We start from the raw sequence: 18,632 nt of genomic DNA on the forward strand, positions 1-18,632 counted from the left end.
GTCTATGAGTCCCATTTAATGTTAATAACAAATCTATGACACGTATCTATCATATGTATATATTAAACTAGCGGAATGCTCGGCGTTGTACGAGTATTGAAAAACAGTTTATAAACAGTTTCAGGTAATATAGTTGCCTGGCACTTGCCATTAGCCTGGCACATTGCCAATGGCTAATTTGAGCAAGCTAGTATCCGTATTGATAAAAACTTACTAATAAGAGCTGTGAGAACACGCTTTAGTGACATTGCGCTGTAACATGATGCAGAGTCGCTATGCGTATTTTAACCTAGATAACCACTCATATTGCCCATTGAATCAAAAGCATCTCATGTAGCTCAATAAGTTAGCATATTGCCTGGTGAAAGAAAGGTTCCGAGATCTAATCTTCTGCAATACGGATTCTGCATTGCTAGATACTAATCACTATAGCTGGGCAGACAGAATCACATATTAGTTATATATATGTAGATGAATCAAAACTTACCTAGCAAATGATGATCAGAAAAAAAATAAATAAATACAACAACCAGATATCTTAAAAATATGAGGAAGCAAATCCAAATACAACAAAACTGAGAGAAATATCACAGGAAGATACTAAACTATAATTAATCTGCTCCACAACACTATGTTTCAGTAAAATAACTAAAATACATACAGTTATATCCGAGTTTAATGACTGTGTGAGCTCATACATGGAGCTCCAAAAACTACTGCCTTCCCCGACCAAATCGCAAACTCTTCACAAAAGCCATACAATGCGATGAATAAGAAAGTAGCATTACAAATACCAAGAAAATCCGATTAGTTATCACAGCACTTTGAACTCTCATCTAATCTTCATTATAAAGAAAAAAGAAACAAGTAGATTATAAATAGTAAATCAAACATAACGAAGGTTGAGAAATGTGTGAACTGACAGAGTTTATAACAATGGCTAAAAACATATATTCAACAAAATGGCATATGAACTGGTATGTTACGTATATTACAACTATTACTGAGAACTGATATAAGCCATAAATCCCTAAGTGTCTGGAAGGAAAAAGAGCTGAAAAAAATATCAAAAGTTATCAGGTATCGTGATGCACGGGAGGCTTATCTCTGTACAATGAGACACACCCAACTGAGCCCAGCACTAAACTACCATTTCGGTAGTCCATCTAAAACAAACAAAACTTCACCAAAGTTTACACAAGAAATTTAAGCTGTGGAAGTGAGCAGGATTGAAAGCTTTTTAATCAAAATTAACAGTATTATAAAGTTATTCTCCCTAGCTTACGTCTCATCACATGAAACAATTGATAGAGGGGGGGTAACTTCTATATGCGGAGCATTACATAGGTCATCAACCGCGGCCTTTGGAAAATTCATAGCGAGAGAGCTCTTGCTTGCTGTACTCTGAACTTACAGAAAAAGCTGAAGCCTCTTCCACTCATGTAAAAGTTTTTCTGCCATTATTATACATTTAGGATGAGAAGTAAACTTTGTAAAAGTGGCAAGTTCAACTTGACAAGTAAGATAGCAATAATATCAGTAACAGTAGCAACTAGTAGTAGTAGTAGTAACAGTAGCAACTAGTAGTAGTAACAGTGGCAACTAGTAGTAGTAACAGTGGCGACTAGTAGTAGTAACAGTAGCAACTAGTAGTAGTAAGAGTGGCAACTAGTAGTAGTAAGAGTGGCAACTAGTAGTAGTAACAGTGGCAACTAGTAGTAGTAACAGTGACGACTAGTAGTAGTAACAGTAGCAACTAGTAGTAAGAGTGGCAACTAGTAGTAGTAAGAGTGGCAACTAGTAGTAGTAAGAGTGGCAACTAGTAGTAGTAAGAGTGGCAACTAGTAGTAGTAAGAGTGGCAACTAGTAGTAGTAACAGTGGCAACTAGTAGTAGTAACAGTGGCGACTAGTAGTAGTAGCAGTAGCAACTAGTAGTAGTAAGAGTGGCAACTAGTAGTAGTAACAGTGGCAACTACAGTCATACTTCGACTTACGAGCTTAATGCGTTCCGAGACTGAGCTCGTATGTCAATTTACTCGCATGTTAGTGCAATTTATTTATATATAGAACAATTAAATATATATTAATTGGTTTCTATACTCTAAAACATGCAAATAAAACACTCAAAATAAGATATTGTAACAGAAAAAGCATGTTGGTTATTGTCCTAACTTACCACATGCTTTCAAAAAGCAACAAATAAAAAACAATGCAAGGAAATGTGATTAATTAAAATGTAAAACTAAATACATACAGTAGCAGCTAACGCTAGCATTTGCCAGGGAGGGAGATATAAGTGTCATTCTGCATTACAACAGTTGAATTTGATAAATTTGGATTTTATCAAAGTCTTAAAAAACAAACTTAAAAGCAAACCTAAAAGCAAACTTTCATTTTTCGTAATTAAAATTTCTTCGGCGTTCATAGTTGGAAGTTTCTCGCTGGTTAGCTAATTTTTCCTTTGTTTTCGCTTTCACGACTAGCCGGCCGTTTTAAGATAAACCTATCTAAGGACATTTGCCTTTGTCGCTCTTTCAACGTGTTGCGATTAGGACGAACACTGGTGTCGTCACAAAGGGTTAATGTACGACCACTAGCCAACTTGTCCGAAAGTCTATTTTTATAATTTTTATAGATAGCACCGGCCTTTTCACATAGGCCTTTTTGCCTTTATTGAAACATCGTTTCAGTTACGCTGTCACCAGCCAATTGTTTATCTTTTATCCAATGCCTGAGCAGTCTCTCCATCAGCGGTCGTGAAGATCGCTGCGTCGTTTAGAAACGCATTATGGTTAGTCCTTTTGCAAACTAAATGCCCTGAATATAACCCTTCGGTTTGATAATTGTAGATGTATTTTTGTCATATTGCTGAGCTAGATCAATCACGCATACACATTTCGCATATTTTACAATAATTTTCTGTTTAATATCAATTGTTATCATTTGCTTTTTCTTTCCATTATCTTTCATTTTACTGGCAAACTTTCGGTCTACGCACCGTACTTTTAATTCACATAATTCTGCACTGAAAATTGCGCACAGAAAACACGGTACAAAAGTATAACCTGAGTAGTTGAGAAATACAGAGTGATGCTGTTATCATAAAACACCTCCAGCATACTTTGCAACTGACTCACGTGCTCGTATCTCAAACATTGCTCATATGTTAGTGCTAAAACTTGCTTAAAAGCTGGCTCGTATCTCAAGTTTCTCGTACGTTAGAGCACTCGTAAGTTGAAGTATTACTGTAGTAGTAGTTGTAACAGTAGCACAGTTATACCTCAACATACAAGCTTAATGCGTTCTGGGTTTGAGTTTGTTTGCTAATTCTCTTGTATCTTGAAGCAATTTCCCCTATATAAAATAGGTACACACAAATTAATCCGTTCCTCACTCTCGGAAAAGCCACCTAAACCAGGATATTACGATAGAAAAATATGTTATTAATAGTTGTAACGCGCCATCTATGCTCACAAAGTAACAAATACCTATCTAGTGATTATGAACTGGAATAAAATGTAACATTACCTTATTACCAGTACTGTATGGAGTTCTTAGCTTCGTGAGAGATGTGACGGCAACATGTGCAGTCGGCTACACTTTTGTGACGCGAACATAATATAAACTTTAAATTTACCTTTAATGAATTTAGCTTACTAAGCACACACTTGAAAATAAGTTTTGATCTAATACTAAATTTAATTCTAATTTTGTTTTCATTTAAATTTTTTTATTATTTTCTTCTGACTTGACTCTTTTTGCCTCAGGATTTGATTTGCGTTCACATTCACTTTTAGCCAACCTTTTTAAAACTTTCACAAACTAAACTGACGAAAAAGATCGAGCGATGCTTTTCTCCGAAGCGGCCTCTAGCATACTCAGCCACCTCGCGACTGCATCGAGAACCGTCTCCCATGTTCGTATCTCAAATTTGTCTCGTATCTCAAAGCAAAAATTTGCTTCGTTTTACTCATATCTCAAATTTCTCATATGTTGGGACACTCGTATCTCAAGGTATGCCTGTACCTAGAAACAGCGGCACCTAGTAGTAGTAGCAAATAGTAACAGTAGCATTTAACTTACAGAGCATATTTCCTCAGAATTTTGTGAGGTAACCGTTTGCAAAACTGCAGGTTTGCCACTTGGTTCCCAAATCTTACAGATGCCATCCTTGTATGCTGTTAGAACAGAGCCTAACGTATGCTTGACAATCCTTGCTTCAGTGTTTTGGTCCTCTGAGAATGTCTAGAGACAAACCAACTATATGATTGAATAGAACATCCTTAAACCCTGGTATCCTCATGTTGGCAATATGGTAAGCCCATACCGAAGTGAGTCGACTTACCTAGAGTTGTTATTACATTGGCAAATCTTTTTCTGGAAATCACTCATGCTAGTAAAACCTTAATACACTTAATATTAATATAGACAAAAAAAGGAAAATCCACAAAATGCAAACTCAAAACATCCATGATACAGAAACTAAACAACGCAATGCCATAAAGAGCTGGTTTCTAACCATTCTATTAGTTGCACTATATCTATGATGAAATTGACTCAGAGGTTTTAGAGCTAAGTATGTGACAACTGGTATGCACACACATACAAAAAACCAACTGAAACACTGGAGCAAACTGTGCCATACCTCTAAGAAAGTAAGACGACCAAGTGCTTCATCAAAGGAATAAACATGGATTCCAGATTTAGTTCCAACATACAAAAGATTGTCCTTGAGAGACATGCTACGCGGGAACCCTGCCTACAACGATACAGCAACTCCCAGAAAAGTGTTGTAACCACACATATTTGCCTCCAGGGGACACACCGCTATAACTTACCAGAATTAACTAATTCCCACACTAATTAAATGATCTCACCATATCTAGGTAGTGTTATCATTAAACAAGCATTGCTTTTTGCACAAGCAGTGTAAGTTTTTATAGCTTTGCCAGAGTAAACCTATTGTTACATGTACATGTTTAGCGAGTAAAATATTTTTTCACATAAAATATCCGATGAAGTTGTTGTCTCTCTGCAGTAATTAAAGTAACTACAAACAATATTTAAAAGAACTTCTTTCTATGTGCCAAAATGCCATTAAATTACTATTTAATACAGTAGACATGACAATTTATTACAGTCAAACCTTAACATATGAAGTTAATCCGGTCTAAAATTTACCTTGCATGTGAAAGCTGTCATACGGCAAAGCGAATATACATGTATGTACAAAAACACATTATATTTTTTTATATCATTTCAGAGCTCGCAAGCCAAATATTTATCATTGGACTCAGAGCCAAACGATGAATATTTGAAGTAGTTGAAAAATACAAAACTAAACAACGCTATGTAAAAGAGTAAATTTGCAAATCTAACTTATATACAATAACTAAATTAATAGAACCATAATCAGTACAAAAGGGTATTTATTGCCAAGTTACCTTAGAGACACATAAATTGAAATATAGATTTGCCAACGTACAGGCTTGGCGGTATATGAAGTGATAGATAAGAAGCTTTGATGATACTGGAAATGGATAATGGAAAGGTTGCAAAGTTGCCAGTGCAAGTTAAACTATGCAAATTTGATAAATTGACAGATATGTATTTTTTCTGTTTTCATTTTTTACTGTTTTTAATTTTATTTTCAATTTTCATTGCCAGCCTTTAATCTTTTATTAAGCTTTTTATTACTAAGCTTTTATTATTCTAAGCTTTTTTCTGTCCATTACTTTTACATTATATTCTTGATAACCTCTAAATGGCTTCATGTAACTTAGAAATAAATGATGAAACTTATTCTACCTTAGACTAAATCAGCTCAAACTAATTAAATTTATTTCTATAAAGTCTACAGTTTGTTTTTAAATTTTACCACCTTTTAATTTATACTTACAAAAGTAAAAGGTTTCAAAAAAATTTTTAATGGTTTCTGTTGGGAAATTTTCACATGTCCAGAAATATATTTGCTCAACTTTTGTGTCACACGTTAAAAAAGATGTATGTATAAATGGCTGTAAGTCGAGATTTAACGGTATGTATACTACTATTACTTGCAACTCCTGTGACGCTGTGAATACTTTGTTCTTTTAAAAATCTCCATCAGTTAACCCAAACAACGGTAGCTGGCAAGTCGTACCCTTAAAACATCTATAGAGAATGAGTTCAAACAAAACTAGACAAAAAATCGATTGAAAAGACTTTAAAGTGCAAAGCTAAGGTGAAAACTACTTTAGCTACCTGACAAGCTTCATAAAAATTTCAAAATTTGGAATTGTCCCCACTTACCGGCAATCTTAATGTAGAATAAATTTTTAGGGTTTTCTTATCCATGATGTTAATTTGCCGGCTCTCATTGCCTATGATCGCCCAATTGGGAGTTTCTTCTACACATAGAATTGGTCTCCTTGGAATTAGTATTGTAGAGACAGGGCTAGCCACCCTTGTGTCAATCTGTGAAAAGCAACAGCATGCTGGCTAATAGTTGGAACAATCCTATTTCGATGAGCATGTAACAACTTGAAATATACACTATTAAGAGTTTGTGCAAGAATTTTTAGCCTAAAAAACTATGGTAAGTTTTTAATTAACAAGTGTTTCTTAAAAAGTAAAAACCATTTTATTTACTGAAAAAAAGTGTTATTCTAATTGCTCACTTGATGAGATACTAGCTAGCATTACTGCCGACTGTCACTGGACTAGAGTTTTCGCTCTACATACTGTTGATGGAAACACTCATGGCCCTCCAACAGAGCAACATGTTTTTACTCCCACAATGAAAATAAGATACTTTACAGAGGAAATAGAAGTCTAGGCTAGAAAGCCACTTGTTTTATAGATAATAATTAAAAAAACTATTTTTTTTAAAATTAGTATTAATGAAATGACTACCAGAATGTAGAAAAATGTCAAGGTTTTAGTGGTAAAAAATAAACAATGTAAATTAGCAATGCAACATAGATTATAAACAACACAAAATGCATCTACTCTTGCATAAGAAGATTATGAAATGTATACAAATAATATACAAATGTAAAAGGAAATGAAAACAAGGTGCATATAACATTATCATAGGGAATAATAGGATTTAGAATCATACAGAATCAACTGTTCAAAATGGGTTTACAGATAACAAGATGGGCTTCAACTGATTGATATCAAATGACTTTTGAGAAATCACATCCATAGCCTTTGTTTTAAAAACTCATCTTTAGGAATTATTTCTGACAGTTTGTGTAGCAGTTGATAGCCTGAGAGAATGGCGAGTTTTTGTCAAATCTTGACAAATGTTGATAGCGCTGTTTCACAAGTGTAATCTAAACCAGATTGTTGTTACATTGTTCATAAATATGACTATAACCACTTTCATTCATTACAGTAAACATTACTAATAAATATCTATGGTTTTGTTTATTTATGCCACCCCTGCACAGACTTTACAAATTTGGCATAAAAACTCTTCATTCGAAAGGAACAAGTTAGTTATAGAATTGCTTGAAGTTACTGTAAGTTGTCAAGATCCATGTAAAGCCTGGTTCTCACCACCTGTAAGGCACAGCCCTAAGGTTGGAGCTGGCAACAATTTTTCTGTCAGCTGTGGCCGCAGGCAAAGATCAGCGAGTTGAACATTTTTTATGGTCCCCGGCAAAGGTCGCAAGATGTCACTGGTAGTGAGAACCAAGCACCCAGAATGCATTGTACGTACGATTTCCACGAGGGGTTTGGCAAAAGATTTATGACAATTACTCAAAAATATGACCTTGACCCGGCAACATATGTTATATCTTAACTTCATGCGTAAAAATGCTGTTGTCAAGGAGCAGATAATTCCTTAATTGCGCGATCTCCGCTGGTATCGTAAGCGCTAAGAACAAACAGCCTTCCGAGTACTGCCGATGACCGCAGGCTGTTTACGGTGGGATAAAAACCAGGCGTAACAGAAAAATGAATGGTCCCGAGATGGCTACCTTGACTAAAGTCTTGTTAAATGTTCCAGCTAGTATCTCATTACCAGTCATAGTTGAACAGAGGACAGCAGAGCCACACCTGAAACATATACAGTCAATGCTACAGAATATTTCTGACAAGCTTCAAAAACAAATTATTTTTTGGAATGTTTGTACTTGACTTTATTGTTGTTTCAGTCATTTGATGCTATAGCCTTAGTGCACAGGCAACCTACAGCCTTCAATATTATTTAGGTTATCTTACTAAAGAAATGTATATGAACAGGTTAACTTGAAAATCAGTATTGGTGCTGGAAACTGCGACAATCGTTTTAGTTTGCACACAAAGCAAACTAGGGTCTCCATCAGATTTTGTACATTTTTTGTGTCAAGTTTGGAGACCAACACTGTGCCACACAAACATGGAATTACAAAACATGGAAATTACAATCTCACCACGTACATATGATCTGTATACAAATTATTTAAGAGGAACAAACAAAACTTACTTGTTCTACTATTTTGATACGCCCTATCAAATCGCCCCAAAATAGAATTGAAATCATCTAAGCACCCCAGTAAAATCTTACACAGATTTTTCAAAATGTTTGTTTTTTAAGTACTTTTTTCCGATAAATAAATACCTAAATAAATTAAATACCGCATACACTCATAAACACATTGTATAAGTTTATTGGTACTTCAACACAAAAACATGCATTATAGGTACTACTCTTTGCTCATGCATAAGTCATTTCCACTATTCCAGAATTTATTCTGAAATAGTCATGGCGAATTTTTTAAGAGAAAAAATAAATTGCATCATTATAGGTATTACTCATGTATAAGACAACGCCGTTATTTCAGAATATTTTGGAATAATTATATAGAGTCTGAATCAATTTTTCCTATCCGGAAAAACATAACTTAAAAAATTTAAAGTTTTTTTTCACTTAATATAATAAATAGAGTTCTTAGGAACGTTTTAAATGAGGTTTTGGGTTGACTCGCTTACAGTATTATTTGTGCACCGACTGCACAATAAAGGCAAGTCAAGCATTGTCTGTTCTCAATCAGGTGTTTGCTACTTCATGGCTGGTAAACAGACAAAAAACGATCTGGTGCGTGATAACCGGTGTCTAGAAGTCCAGGTCTATTTAAATTTACGTGCACTAAAAATTATTTGAACTTTGTAGTGGTAAAATTTCACTTAACGTTTTCCAAAATATATTACTGATTAATTTCAAAACCAGCGGGTGGTAGTACAGAACAACAATGGCGGCTGACATGCTAAGATCAAGCATGTCGTCATAAGCTTGTTTACTAGTAATATATACTGTATTTTCACTGATATTTCACACTAGTAATTCTGTGAAGTAACTTTAACATCTATCTGAACAAGCAGCATCATTATGAGTGTTTGTTAAAGCTTCACACCAGGGTGTGTATATTGCATATATGCAATATACACACTGTGGTATGATAACTCCGTCATTAAACATGTATAATAAAGGAGTTACTATACATGTAAAATAATGGAGTTTTCTTTCCATATTCACATTCTATTCGACTCCGACAGTAGCATGTCCATAAATATTCCTCATGTATATGTCAACCCTGAAAATTTGACCTCAAAGTTGTCTCCCAGAGACTCGACTTATACATGAGTATATGCTGGACAAGATTAATAAAAAATAGAGCGAGCCTCAATAAGATGATATTGGACCAGCTACAGTAACAGCCAGACCTCCGACTCACTATTAAGATGCACAGACACACTCGGCTAACGTTGGAAGCACTCACTTGTACAAAGAAAGCTGCTGGCCTGCGTAGTCCCAGAGAAGTACTTTGGAATCCCAAGAACCACTGCATATCTTCTCCTCATCAGAACTGATTGTCCATATCCAGCCCTGAAAATAGCAGGTGCGGGGTCTTAATTACATTTTATAAACGGTACAACACCCAACTGTTAAAAGGAATTCTATCACAGTAGGCACTTTCAAGTCCTACCTGTTTACAGTAGGACACTGCGAGTTCTATCACAGACACTAGTTCTATCACAGACACTGTAGTTCTATCACAGACACTGTAGTTCTATCACAGAGACTGTAGTTCTATCACAGACACTGTAGTTCTATCACATACACTGTAGTTCTATCACATACACTGTAGTTTTATCACAGACACTGTAGTTCTATCACATACACTGTAGTGCTATCACATACACTGTAGTTCTATCACAGACACTGTAGTTCTATCACATACACTGTAGTTCTATCACAGACACTGTAGTTCTATCACATACACTGTAGTGCTATCACATACACTGTAGTTCTATCACAGACACTGTAGTTCTATCACAGACACTGTAGTTCTATATTAGACACTGTAGTTCTATATTAGACACTGTAGTTCTATCACAGACACTGTAGTTCTATCACATACACTGTAGTTCTATATTAGACACTGTAGTTCTATCACAGACACTAGTTCTATCACATACACTGTAGTTCTATCAAAGGCACTTTCGTTCTATATCAGAGACACTAGATCTATCAGAGACACTGTAGTTTTATCACGAACACTGTAGTAAGGTAAAGTCTTGGTGAGCCTGTCAGTTTTTTTAAAAATGCGAACTTTCACCAATATTTTTGAACTGTAAAAAATTTTGTCTTTTCTTACTGGTTGAATTTTTCTTTTTTCCCAGTTTCATGTTCCGCATTTTCAAGTCTTACTTGTTTACAGAAACTAATGTTCATCTCTATTCATGCAAACTGAAAAGATGAACCATAATTAGGCATGATGTAGAAATATTATTTTTAATTGGAACAAAAGAAATACATGTACATTAAACAAGAACGAAAAGAACGCGATCTAAAGAGACAAGAATCCCATTTCGCCATTTTTCGGTTTCAGCTGCCAAGCATGTAAAAAATGTGACCCACTTTTCTATGTTTTCAGTAAGCCTTGATCATAACATAATGCATAAAAGACTATGTTCAGATCTGTCATGGAACATATTTTACTTCTAACTACGGCTGCGGTTTTAGACTTTTATGTTTCTGTTCAAGTGGTAAGTACTTTTTTCCTTTTTGTATTCTAGTAAGAAAGTTGTCAGTAGAGTTAATATTGATTGTCTCATTTCTTAAAGTTTCCTCTAGCTTTCTTAACTTTGTTTTAAACACTTCATTCTTGTTATTTTCGTTAAAAGAATATTAATGGTTTTAGCTAAAAAACTAACTTTTCTCTTAAATTCGCTTGTGAAAAACATCAGGAGTTCTTCCTCTTCCCACAAGACTGATTGACTTCCTTTAATGATAAAGAGCTGAATAAAATATCGTCTTAAACTCTTGGATTATTCAAGTGATGTACAGGAGATCTAACTTTTAAGGAATGTAACAACTCCTAACAAGGTTTGCTCACCCAGGAATAAACAAGCTTTTATTTTATGCTAGCCGAATGTCTGGCGTTGCATGGGTAATAAAATAATTACCCAATGAATTTGAATAACTCACCTAGTAAGCTAGTAGTCTCAATCTTTACTAAAAACAATAGCAGTTTTTGAAACCAGCTTAATAATCATTAAGCTATGTGTAACGATCAGCTGTGCTAGTAAATAATTCCAAGCACTAAAAGCATGAGTCATTCAATGATGGTGCTAAAAGCACAATCCGTTATCGCTACAGTCAAGTGAATGATGGTAGTCTAGTTGTTCAGATTGCTGTCTTCAGACCTGAAAGTTTCGAGATCAAATCCTCGGTGAAGTGAATTTTTTTTATTACTAGATTTTAATCGCCATAACCGGATACATGGACAGACAGACAAACATTGAGATTTATATATAGAATTGATGAGCATGAAACGAACTTGAACAGAATGTTTAAAAAGCAGTATGGTGAAGTTGAACCAGGTAAGATAACAAACAAAAAGGAACCTATCCTCTTGATTTAAACAGCTGTCAACTGGGGGCTGTTTGGGCATCTGAGAGCGTTTGGACATGAGTGTTGGTCTACCAAGCTGGAAGTTACGAGTTTAAATCCTATAAAATGCAATCTTTCTTGCAATCTTCAACCATTTCTTTAGACAGACGATGGATGCGGCTCTTATTATAGTAAATATTTGAAGTTGTAGCACCAACACTATGACATACAAACATAGAAACTACAGAATGCAATTCCTTTAACAAATCTGTACTAAAACAAAATTAGCCATTGCAATTTCTTTGCAGCAACGACAATGTATTTCTTTCATTGAAATATGACTGGATATGAGATTTGTCAAAATGCAGATAAATAGTACTTGCTGTCGTCTTTCTATTAGTATGAGAGGGCAAATCCTCTTAGTCTTAACAACACTTCTGCATAGCAATCAAAGAGTGAGTCAACAAACAATATGATTCGGTAAGCTACAAAAAATTGACTTTACAGACTTACACCTAATGTACTTTGTGTAACATGAGAAGACAATTCCGCATACCATATGACTACTAACTAACTTCAGTTTTGAATGCTTGATTTCCTGATCTGCAGCTTGCTCTGATCACATTGTCAGACAATTTTAATGATTGCAAAGTTACACCCTCATAAAAGACATAAGATGAAAAAAAGTCCTGCATAAAGCCATAATGTAGAATTTACCTTGTGAGCAACTCGCTGAAAGGTTTCCCGACCGCCGAGACCACTTAATCGTAATGTATCAACATCTCTTACAACATCGCCATCACCTAGTTCTGACTGTTCAGGCATGGGTATGTCAGATAGTTTAATACTGTAGAGGGTATGATCCCTCAAGCCCATGATCAAATGGTTACTCTAAAAATGTTTCAATGACGCAAGCAGTTGACCTTTATTGAATACATGCTGTTTACAAACGTTTCCAACAAGTAGAAGGAAATGCATCCATTGTTCTTAAAGTGTTTCCTCTGACATATTCTCAAACTTCAGCCAACTAACTTTCCGAGCTATAGTTAAGCAGTGCACCAAGCCTTGAAGCTATACATGACTTTGGAGCAGTCAGTGTAGACATGTATCCAACTTACAAACATATACTCGTACATACTAGGTTATTCCTATTTGAAAAAAACTAATCCATTTTTTGGAAATAAATTTGCAAGATAAAAAACTTGCCATTTTTGATTAAGTATTCATTTAATTTAATTGAAAACAAAAATGTAATTTTTATGGTAGATAACTTCCAAACTGAAGCTCAATCTTTCCTATGATATAAATAATCTTTCACTAGAATGTGGTATGTATCACCAACACATTTACCAAAAAAAGTTCAAAGATTAGTGCACAGGCTACCAAATTGGATTTAATAGCCTGTGATACAAGTTAATAGACTAACCGAAGTGATATGTACGACATCGACACAGAAACCAAATGGAATGTCAGTTCTGTTTATATGATTAGAGATGTCCGTCCACCTCCGATACTCGCGCTCTCGCTCCATGCAGGCCTGCTTCCAATCAAACATTGCATCGACTGTCGATAAAGAAATAACAACACTTAAGTTCTTGCTACATTATAATAAGGGAAATAATAATGTCTTTATTTTCTTTATTTTTCTGCCTTTATTTTCTTTTAATTTCTGTCATTATAATCGACTGCAAAACTCTGTCAATTACCCACCTTGCCGAAGAGGATAGCGCTTGTTTGGCCAGCGCTTGTGTATTCTTGTCTTCCATATAAGGTCATCAGCCGCTAACACAGCGAAGAACTCACACACTTTTCCAAGCACTTCAATAACGATATCCGAGTCCAGGAAGTCACATATTCGTAGAATGAGTTCAGTTGGAAGAGCTAGAAAATAGCATGGCTCCTCAGTCAGCTCAGAAGCAGTTTGATCTACATGTAAGTTATCTGATGCTTCCATTGTCACCACCTGCAATACAGTCTTGTGAAATGTAACTTTTCTAGAAATGTTTAGACTCAATATAAACTATGGTTAACTGAAATTTATTTTAAATTGTTTCACTAATGTTCCACAATGGAAAGAATTACACAAACAGATGACTCAATGTTATAATGCATAAATATTTGTAACAGTTTTACCAAGTGGAAAGTAAAAAAAAGCAATTTATAAGTTATTGAATAAAACTGACTTACATTGGTAACAAAGTTTCTCTTGTATGAATCACTTATTCCTTCTAGTTCATATTGTGAGCAAGTAGCACCTTCAGCATATTCACTATGAATATTTTGTCAATGACTTTCAAACCTCCATGTTTACCCAGAGTTTATTAATTATAAAGTTTTTTAAAACCAAGCAAAAAAGGTATAACTGTTTGATTTCCTAAAAATTTGAATTCACTTTGTTCACATGAAAAAATAATGCCTACGTGTCTACTGACTAGAGTTGAGTTTTCATTCTACACACTCATAGCCTACTAACCAGGCAAACATTAATTTTCAACATACATGTATTTACAAAAAATTTACCTTTCGAAAAACCAGCCAGAATGGCTAACAACCATATCGTAAATTCATAAACTATAATGCTGGCAACGAAATGTTATAACGGAAATGAAACTTTTATCCGGTAAGTTTATCAAAGTCTGAGATATCGGATCTAGAAAATTTTAGTAAATGAAGGTTGAAGATGTGACCAAAACAGTTGATTGCTTTTGTAAGAAAAGTAAAATCCAACCAGTAAAAAAAGCCAAAACTTCTTGCATTTCAAAAATATGGCTAGATGTCTGCATTCTTAAAAAATTGACAGGCTCACCAAGGCTTCATCTTACTACAGTGTGTAACATAATTGACAGGCTCACTAAGGTTTCACCTTTTTACAGAGTATAGCAGACTTGTCAGAACTGGTCAATTAGACCAGACAGATGAGTTAAACTAAAGAGCTTAATGACTTACTATTTATCACTAGGCTTAACGGTTTAATGGTGATCGTAGCAGCGAATGCATACTTTACTCTTGTGATATAACAAATACGTTTAAAAATCGACAGAAACTGAGCAGATCATGTCAAGCACTGGAGTTGTCCACATCCTCTTTCATCAGATTCACCAAAAACAACACTGATAATTGGTGAATAATTTTTACTGCTGTCAGAAATCATCTTTCCAAAATTTAAATCTAGTGCATATATGTATCATTAAGGCATGACTTTATTGAAAAAAAATGATGGGTGTTGTGTTTCTCTTTGCACTTGCATTTCATAAAACCAGTGACAATGATGAGCTGAACTTGGACTGAACAGTAGCCAAGTTATACACTAGTAATGCATAATAAAGCCAGCACATTAAGAGTGTTTAAGTAATAAAGCTAGCACATTGGAAAAGATAACATAACGCTAGTACATTAGCAATGATGACATAAAACTAGTACACAAGTAACATGTGTGGCTGCGGGAGGATGTTGTACAGGTCTAGTGTCCACAGAGAGATTTAAAGACACTTTACCATTAAATAATTGAATGTTTCCATCAAACATTGTAAGAAAAATGAGTTTGAGCTCTTTTAGCACACCTCCTGTGTTCTTTTCCAGAGGTAGAAGTCTCTACTATTTTTCGGGAGTTTAGAATAGTCAGCTTCAGATTCATCCGCTATGTGAACTCGGCAGTTATTTCATTATTCATTATTTGGCTCAGTAGTGATTTTGCCTAGCATACAAGATGAAGCACTCACGAGTTGAAAGTTCTTTCAAAATTTGATTCCCAGAAGGAGTTCGTTCACGACTGGAATTCATGACAGAATCAAGCTTTATCTTGAATGTCATTACATATGACCATGACATCAATGGTCCAAGATTTTCTAGGCCTTTGGTACACTAAGGTACACAGATTCGAGATCAGGCTCATGCTCAAAAATGCCGAAGAGATCAGTGTGCTGACGGCATGTTGATGTTTGACATCACTTTGGGTTTTTCGCTTTTTAGTGCAGGCTTTTTTTAAAGTACCCTCTTTTGTCACAAAATCTGCATGTGGTGTCTGTTAGCCGAGCATTTATCTCTAGAGTGGCATTTTATCTCACCAAGGGGAGATCTTAGTATGAGAATCTCATTATTATCGAATTAGATAATAATTAGATTCTCATACTATTAGATTCTCATATTAAATTTGATCTTATTATCGAATTTAAAGGAGCTGCGAGTTATACTTTCATAGCCAGATGTTGCTGGTTTTAGTTTACCACCAGTTTTTTGCATATTCTAAGAAAGATTTTTTTCAGGACGTTGTGTGGATCTCTCAAGCCAGTGGATCAAACCATTCCAAATACCTCAAGTCATATTGACAGCTTCAAAACGTCTTATATACAAAAAAAGTGTTTGACCGTGATATCCCAAATTTTGCCCAGGAGTTGGCATTTGCATCCTATGTTGTTACATCTAAGGAATAGTTTGTCAACAGTTAGGAAGCCAGCATAATCTGGAAAATAAGCTCATTTTATAAGTAAATTATTGAAAAGTAGAACATGGTTGTTTTCATTTGGCTTTTACTTGATATCGTAAAAAAATTGCGTTTCTTTGAATGGCAGCCAACTTATCCAAGTTTCTTAGCTGTATCTAGCCAAAGGTCCGGGTCCACATTTGTTCTGGCTTTAATGAGTCATTCAGTGTAAACAACACCTGGCCAAATGTATGTGGTTTACCTCAACTGTGTCAGATGTAGTAGCAAGAGGTCCACCAATAATTTTTTCCACTTCCCTTCGCCACAATTCAAAAGTATTTAAGCCTCGCTGGAGGTCCAGTCAACTTATGTAGCTCGCAGTCTGTAGGCATCAGCCATGATGAATATATCCAGTGTTGTAAGGCAAAAACAACCAGAGCAGACAACAATCTGCACCGAAAAGCAGATCCAGAAGAACATGTCTAATAGAAGCATCAGTAAATTCGAAGCAATCCAGTTCAGCATCGAAAGCCATCATGGTAAGTTTCTTCTTATGCTTGTATTTCATAAAACCAATGACAATGGTGAAGTGCACGTACCTCACCAGTAGCTGAATTATATCCTAGTAATGTATAATAAATCCAGCATACTAGTAGGGTTTATGTAATCAATGATATACAGCCCCCCATGGGGGGGCTGTATATCATTGATGTAATAAAGCTAGCACATTAGAAGTGATGAGATAAAGCTAGTTCATTAGTAGTAATCACATCAAGCTGAGACATAAGTACTTAATAACCATGCAACAAAGGTCGTGTTCCAGAACTAGTTATAACAATGGCTTTATCATTTGAGTTTGACCAAACACACATTCCATATCGATGTTTGTATTCGTGATTGAATCAGCTTTTTCATGCTTTTGTAAAAAGATCAAAAGCATGAAAAACACAAAAAACCAAAACTGGCAATGTATAGTAACGGCATAATGCATTTTTAACAGAAAACAAAAGGTATGTATCGGAGACTACCTAAATGCATGTATACAGGAGTTCTCAAGTTCTCCAGATTGAAAAGTACCACCAAACGAGTCGCTCCAAAATTTTCGTCCAACAAATTTCCTAGCTTTTATTCTTCAACTTCATTCAGTTTCTAAATGGGGGGAGGCTGCATAGAGAATAATAGAATTTATATAGCGTAAGATTATACATACATTGTAGCACCAACTTTGTAAACTAACGTAGACTATAAATAATACCTGTGTCGTTATACGAATGAATGGACGCCAGGTTGTAGCATTAGCTAAACAACTTGCGGAACAGCGATTCTAATAACTAGCTGGCGAAAGGATGGTCGTTTCCGACTCTAACACTTAGATTTTTCTCATTCCACTTGGGTGTGGCTAAACAGGAATAATGTCTGTTATTCATTCAACATATAGTCAATAATATTCACAATTTACAATTATGAATTCTCTTGAAAAAAACTGCTTACTCTTTTGAAAGTTACGGTTCTAACTTTATAACGATATAACGCGTTAGTAGCCGGTTTTGCAATGATATTTAGTCGTAGAAAGTGCTATAGTGATAGGTTTTATGTTTTTTGTATGAAGATACAAGGTTTGCGTTTGTTATGTTTATCAGTTAATTACCAATCGTTAATGCTGTATGATTGGATGTTATTCTGAGTGACCTACGAATATTTTTATCCTTCTGTTTCAGTTACTATTGCTCCCATGATGTTACAAAATAGTCGTGATTTAATATGAAAAAGGCGAATGTGTTTTTATCTTTGGCTTCAGCTGTGTCCTAAATACGATCTCAGTCGTAGCTTTTGAATGAAGGTCGCTGTTACTCCTTCAATATGTAACTGTTCAGTCATGCTGTGTTCGCTACCAACATGGAAGCCAATTATCCTAGCTATTCATGCTAGTTGTTAATCCTTAAATTGACCAATTTTTACAATTCCATAAAATGTATGTATTTTTACAACGGCTTATGGCAGTAGGACTCTACTTCACTAATTGACACTTTGTTGACAAAAGTCAATCTCAATCCGGTCCCTGTCTCAGCATTGCTGTTTATTAAGCTACTCGTTATTGTTTTCAAGCTTTGGTCAAATGTAAGCATGGAAGTTCACCATTGTAAGACCATCTGTGTAATGAGACAAAAATAGCTTTAATTACTTAGTTATCATATTTCAGAACAAACAAAAGTCAAACCTTCAGGCTAAACAATTTCAAAACGGCAGAAACACTAAAATTATTGATCAAATAATACAATTAGTCTCAAATTGTGTTTTTTTCTTGCGATTCTGTTGGGCTAAAATCCATTTAATATTTGTCA

At 35.0% G+C, this 18,632-nt stretch overlaps 1 protein-coding gene across 2 annotated transcripts; it reads right to left on the minus strand.

The window, feature by feature from the left end:
• Positions 1-441: 441 nt before the first annotated feature.
• Positions 442-17,395, minus strand: LOC137391503 (F-box/WD repeat-containing protein 9-like). 2 transcript variants are annotated; one of them, XM_068078002.1, is made up of 10 exons: positions 17,319-17,395; positions 13,581-13,833; positions 13,297-13,433; positions 12,588-12,761; positions 9,754-9,860; positions 7,972-8,050; positions 6,293-6,457; positions 4,647-4,760; positions 4,085-4,246; positions 442-1,166 (listed from the first exon to the last, which is right to left on the minus strand). In XM_068078002.1, exons 2-10 carry the CDS (start codon positions 13,822-13,824, stop codon positions 1,077-1,079), a joined length of 1,272 nt encoding a protein of 423 aa, XP_067934103.1. In that variant the 5' UTR covers positions 13,825-13,833; positions 17,319-17,395; the 3' UTR covers positions 442-1,076. The 2 variants fall into 2 exon arrangements, with proteins under 2 accessions (XP_067934103.1, XP_067934104.1); XM_068078003.1 differs by lacking the exon at positions 442-1,166 and having other exon boundaries at positions 4,180-4,261.
• Positions 17,396-18,632: the final 1,237 nt, after the last annotated feature.

This window comes from Watersipora subatra, chromosome 3, assembly GCF_963576615.1.
Source record: "Watersipora subatra chromosome 3, tzWatSuba1.1, whole genome shotgun sequence".
Taxonomy (NCBI): Eukaryota; Metazoa; Bryozoa; class Gymnolaemata; order Cheilostomatida; family Watersiporidae; genus Watersipora; species Watersipora subatra.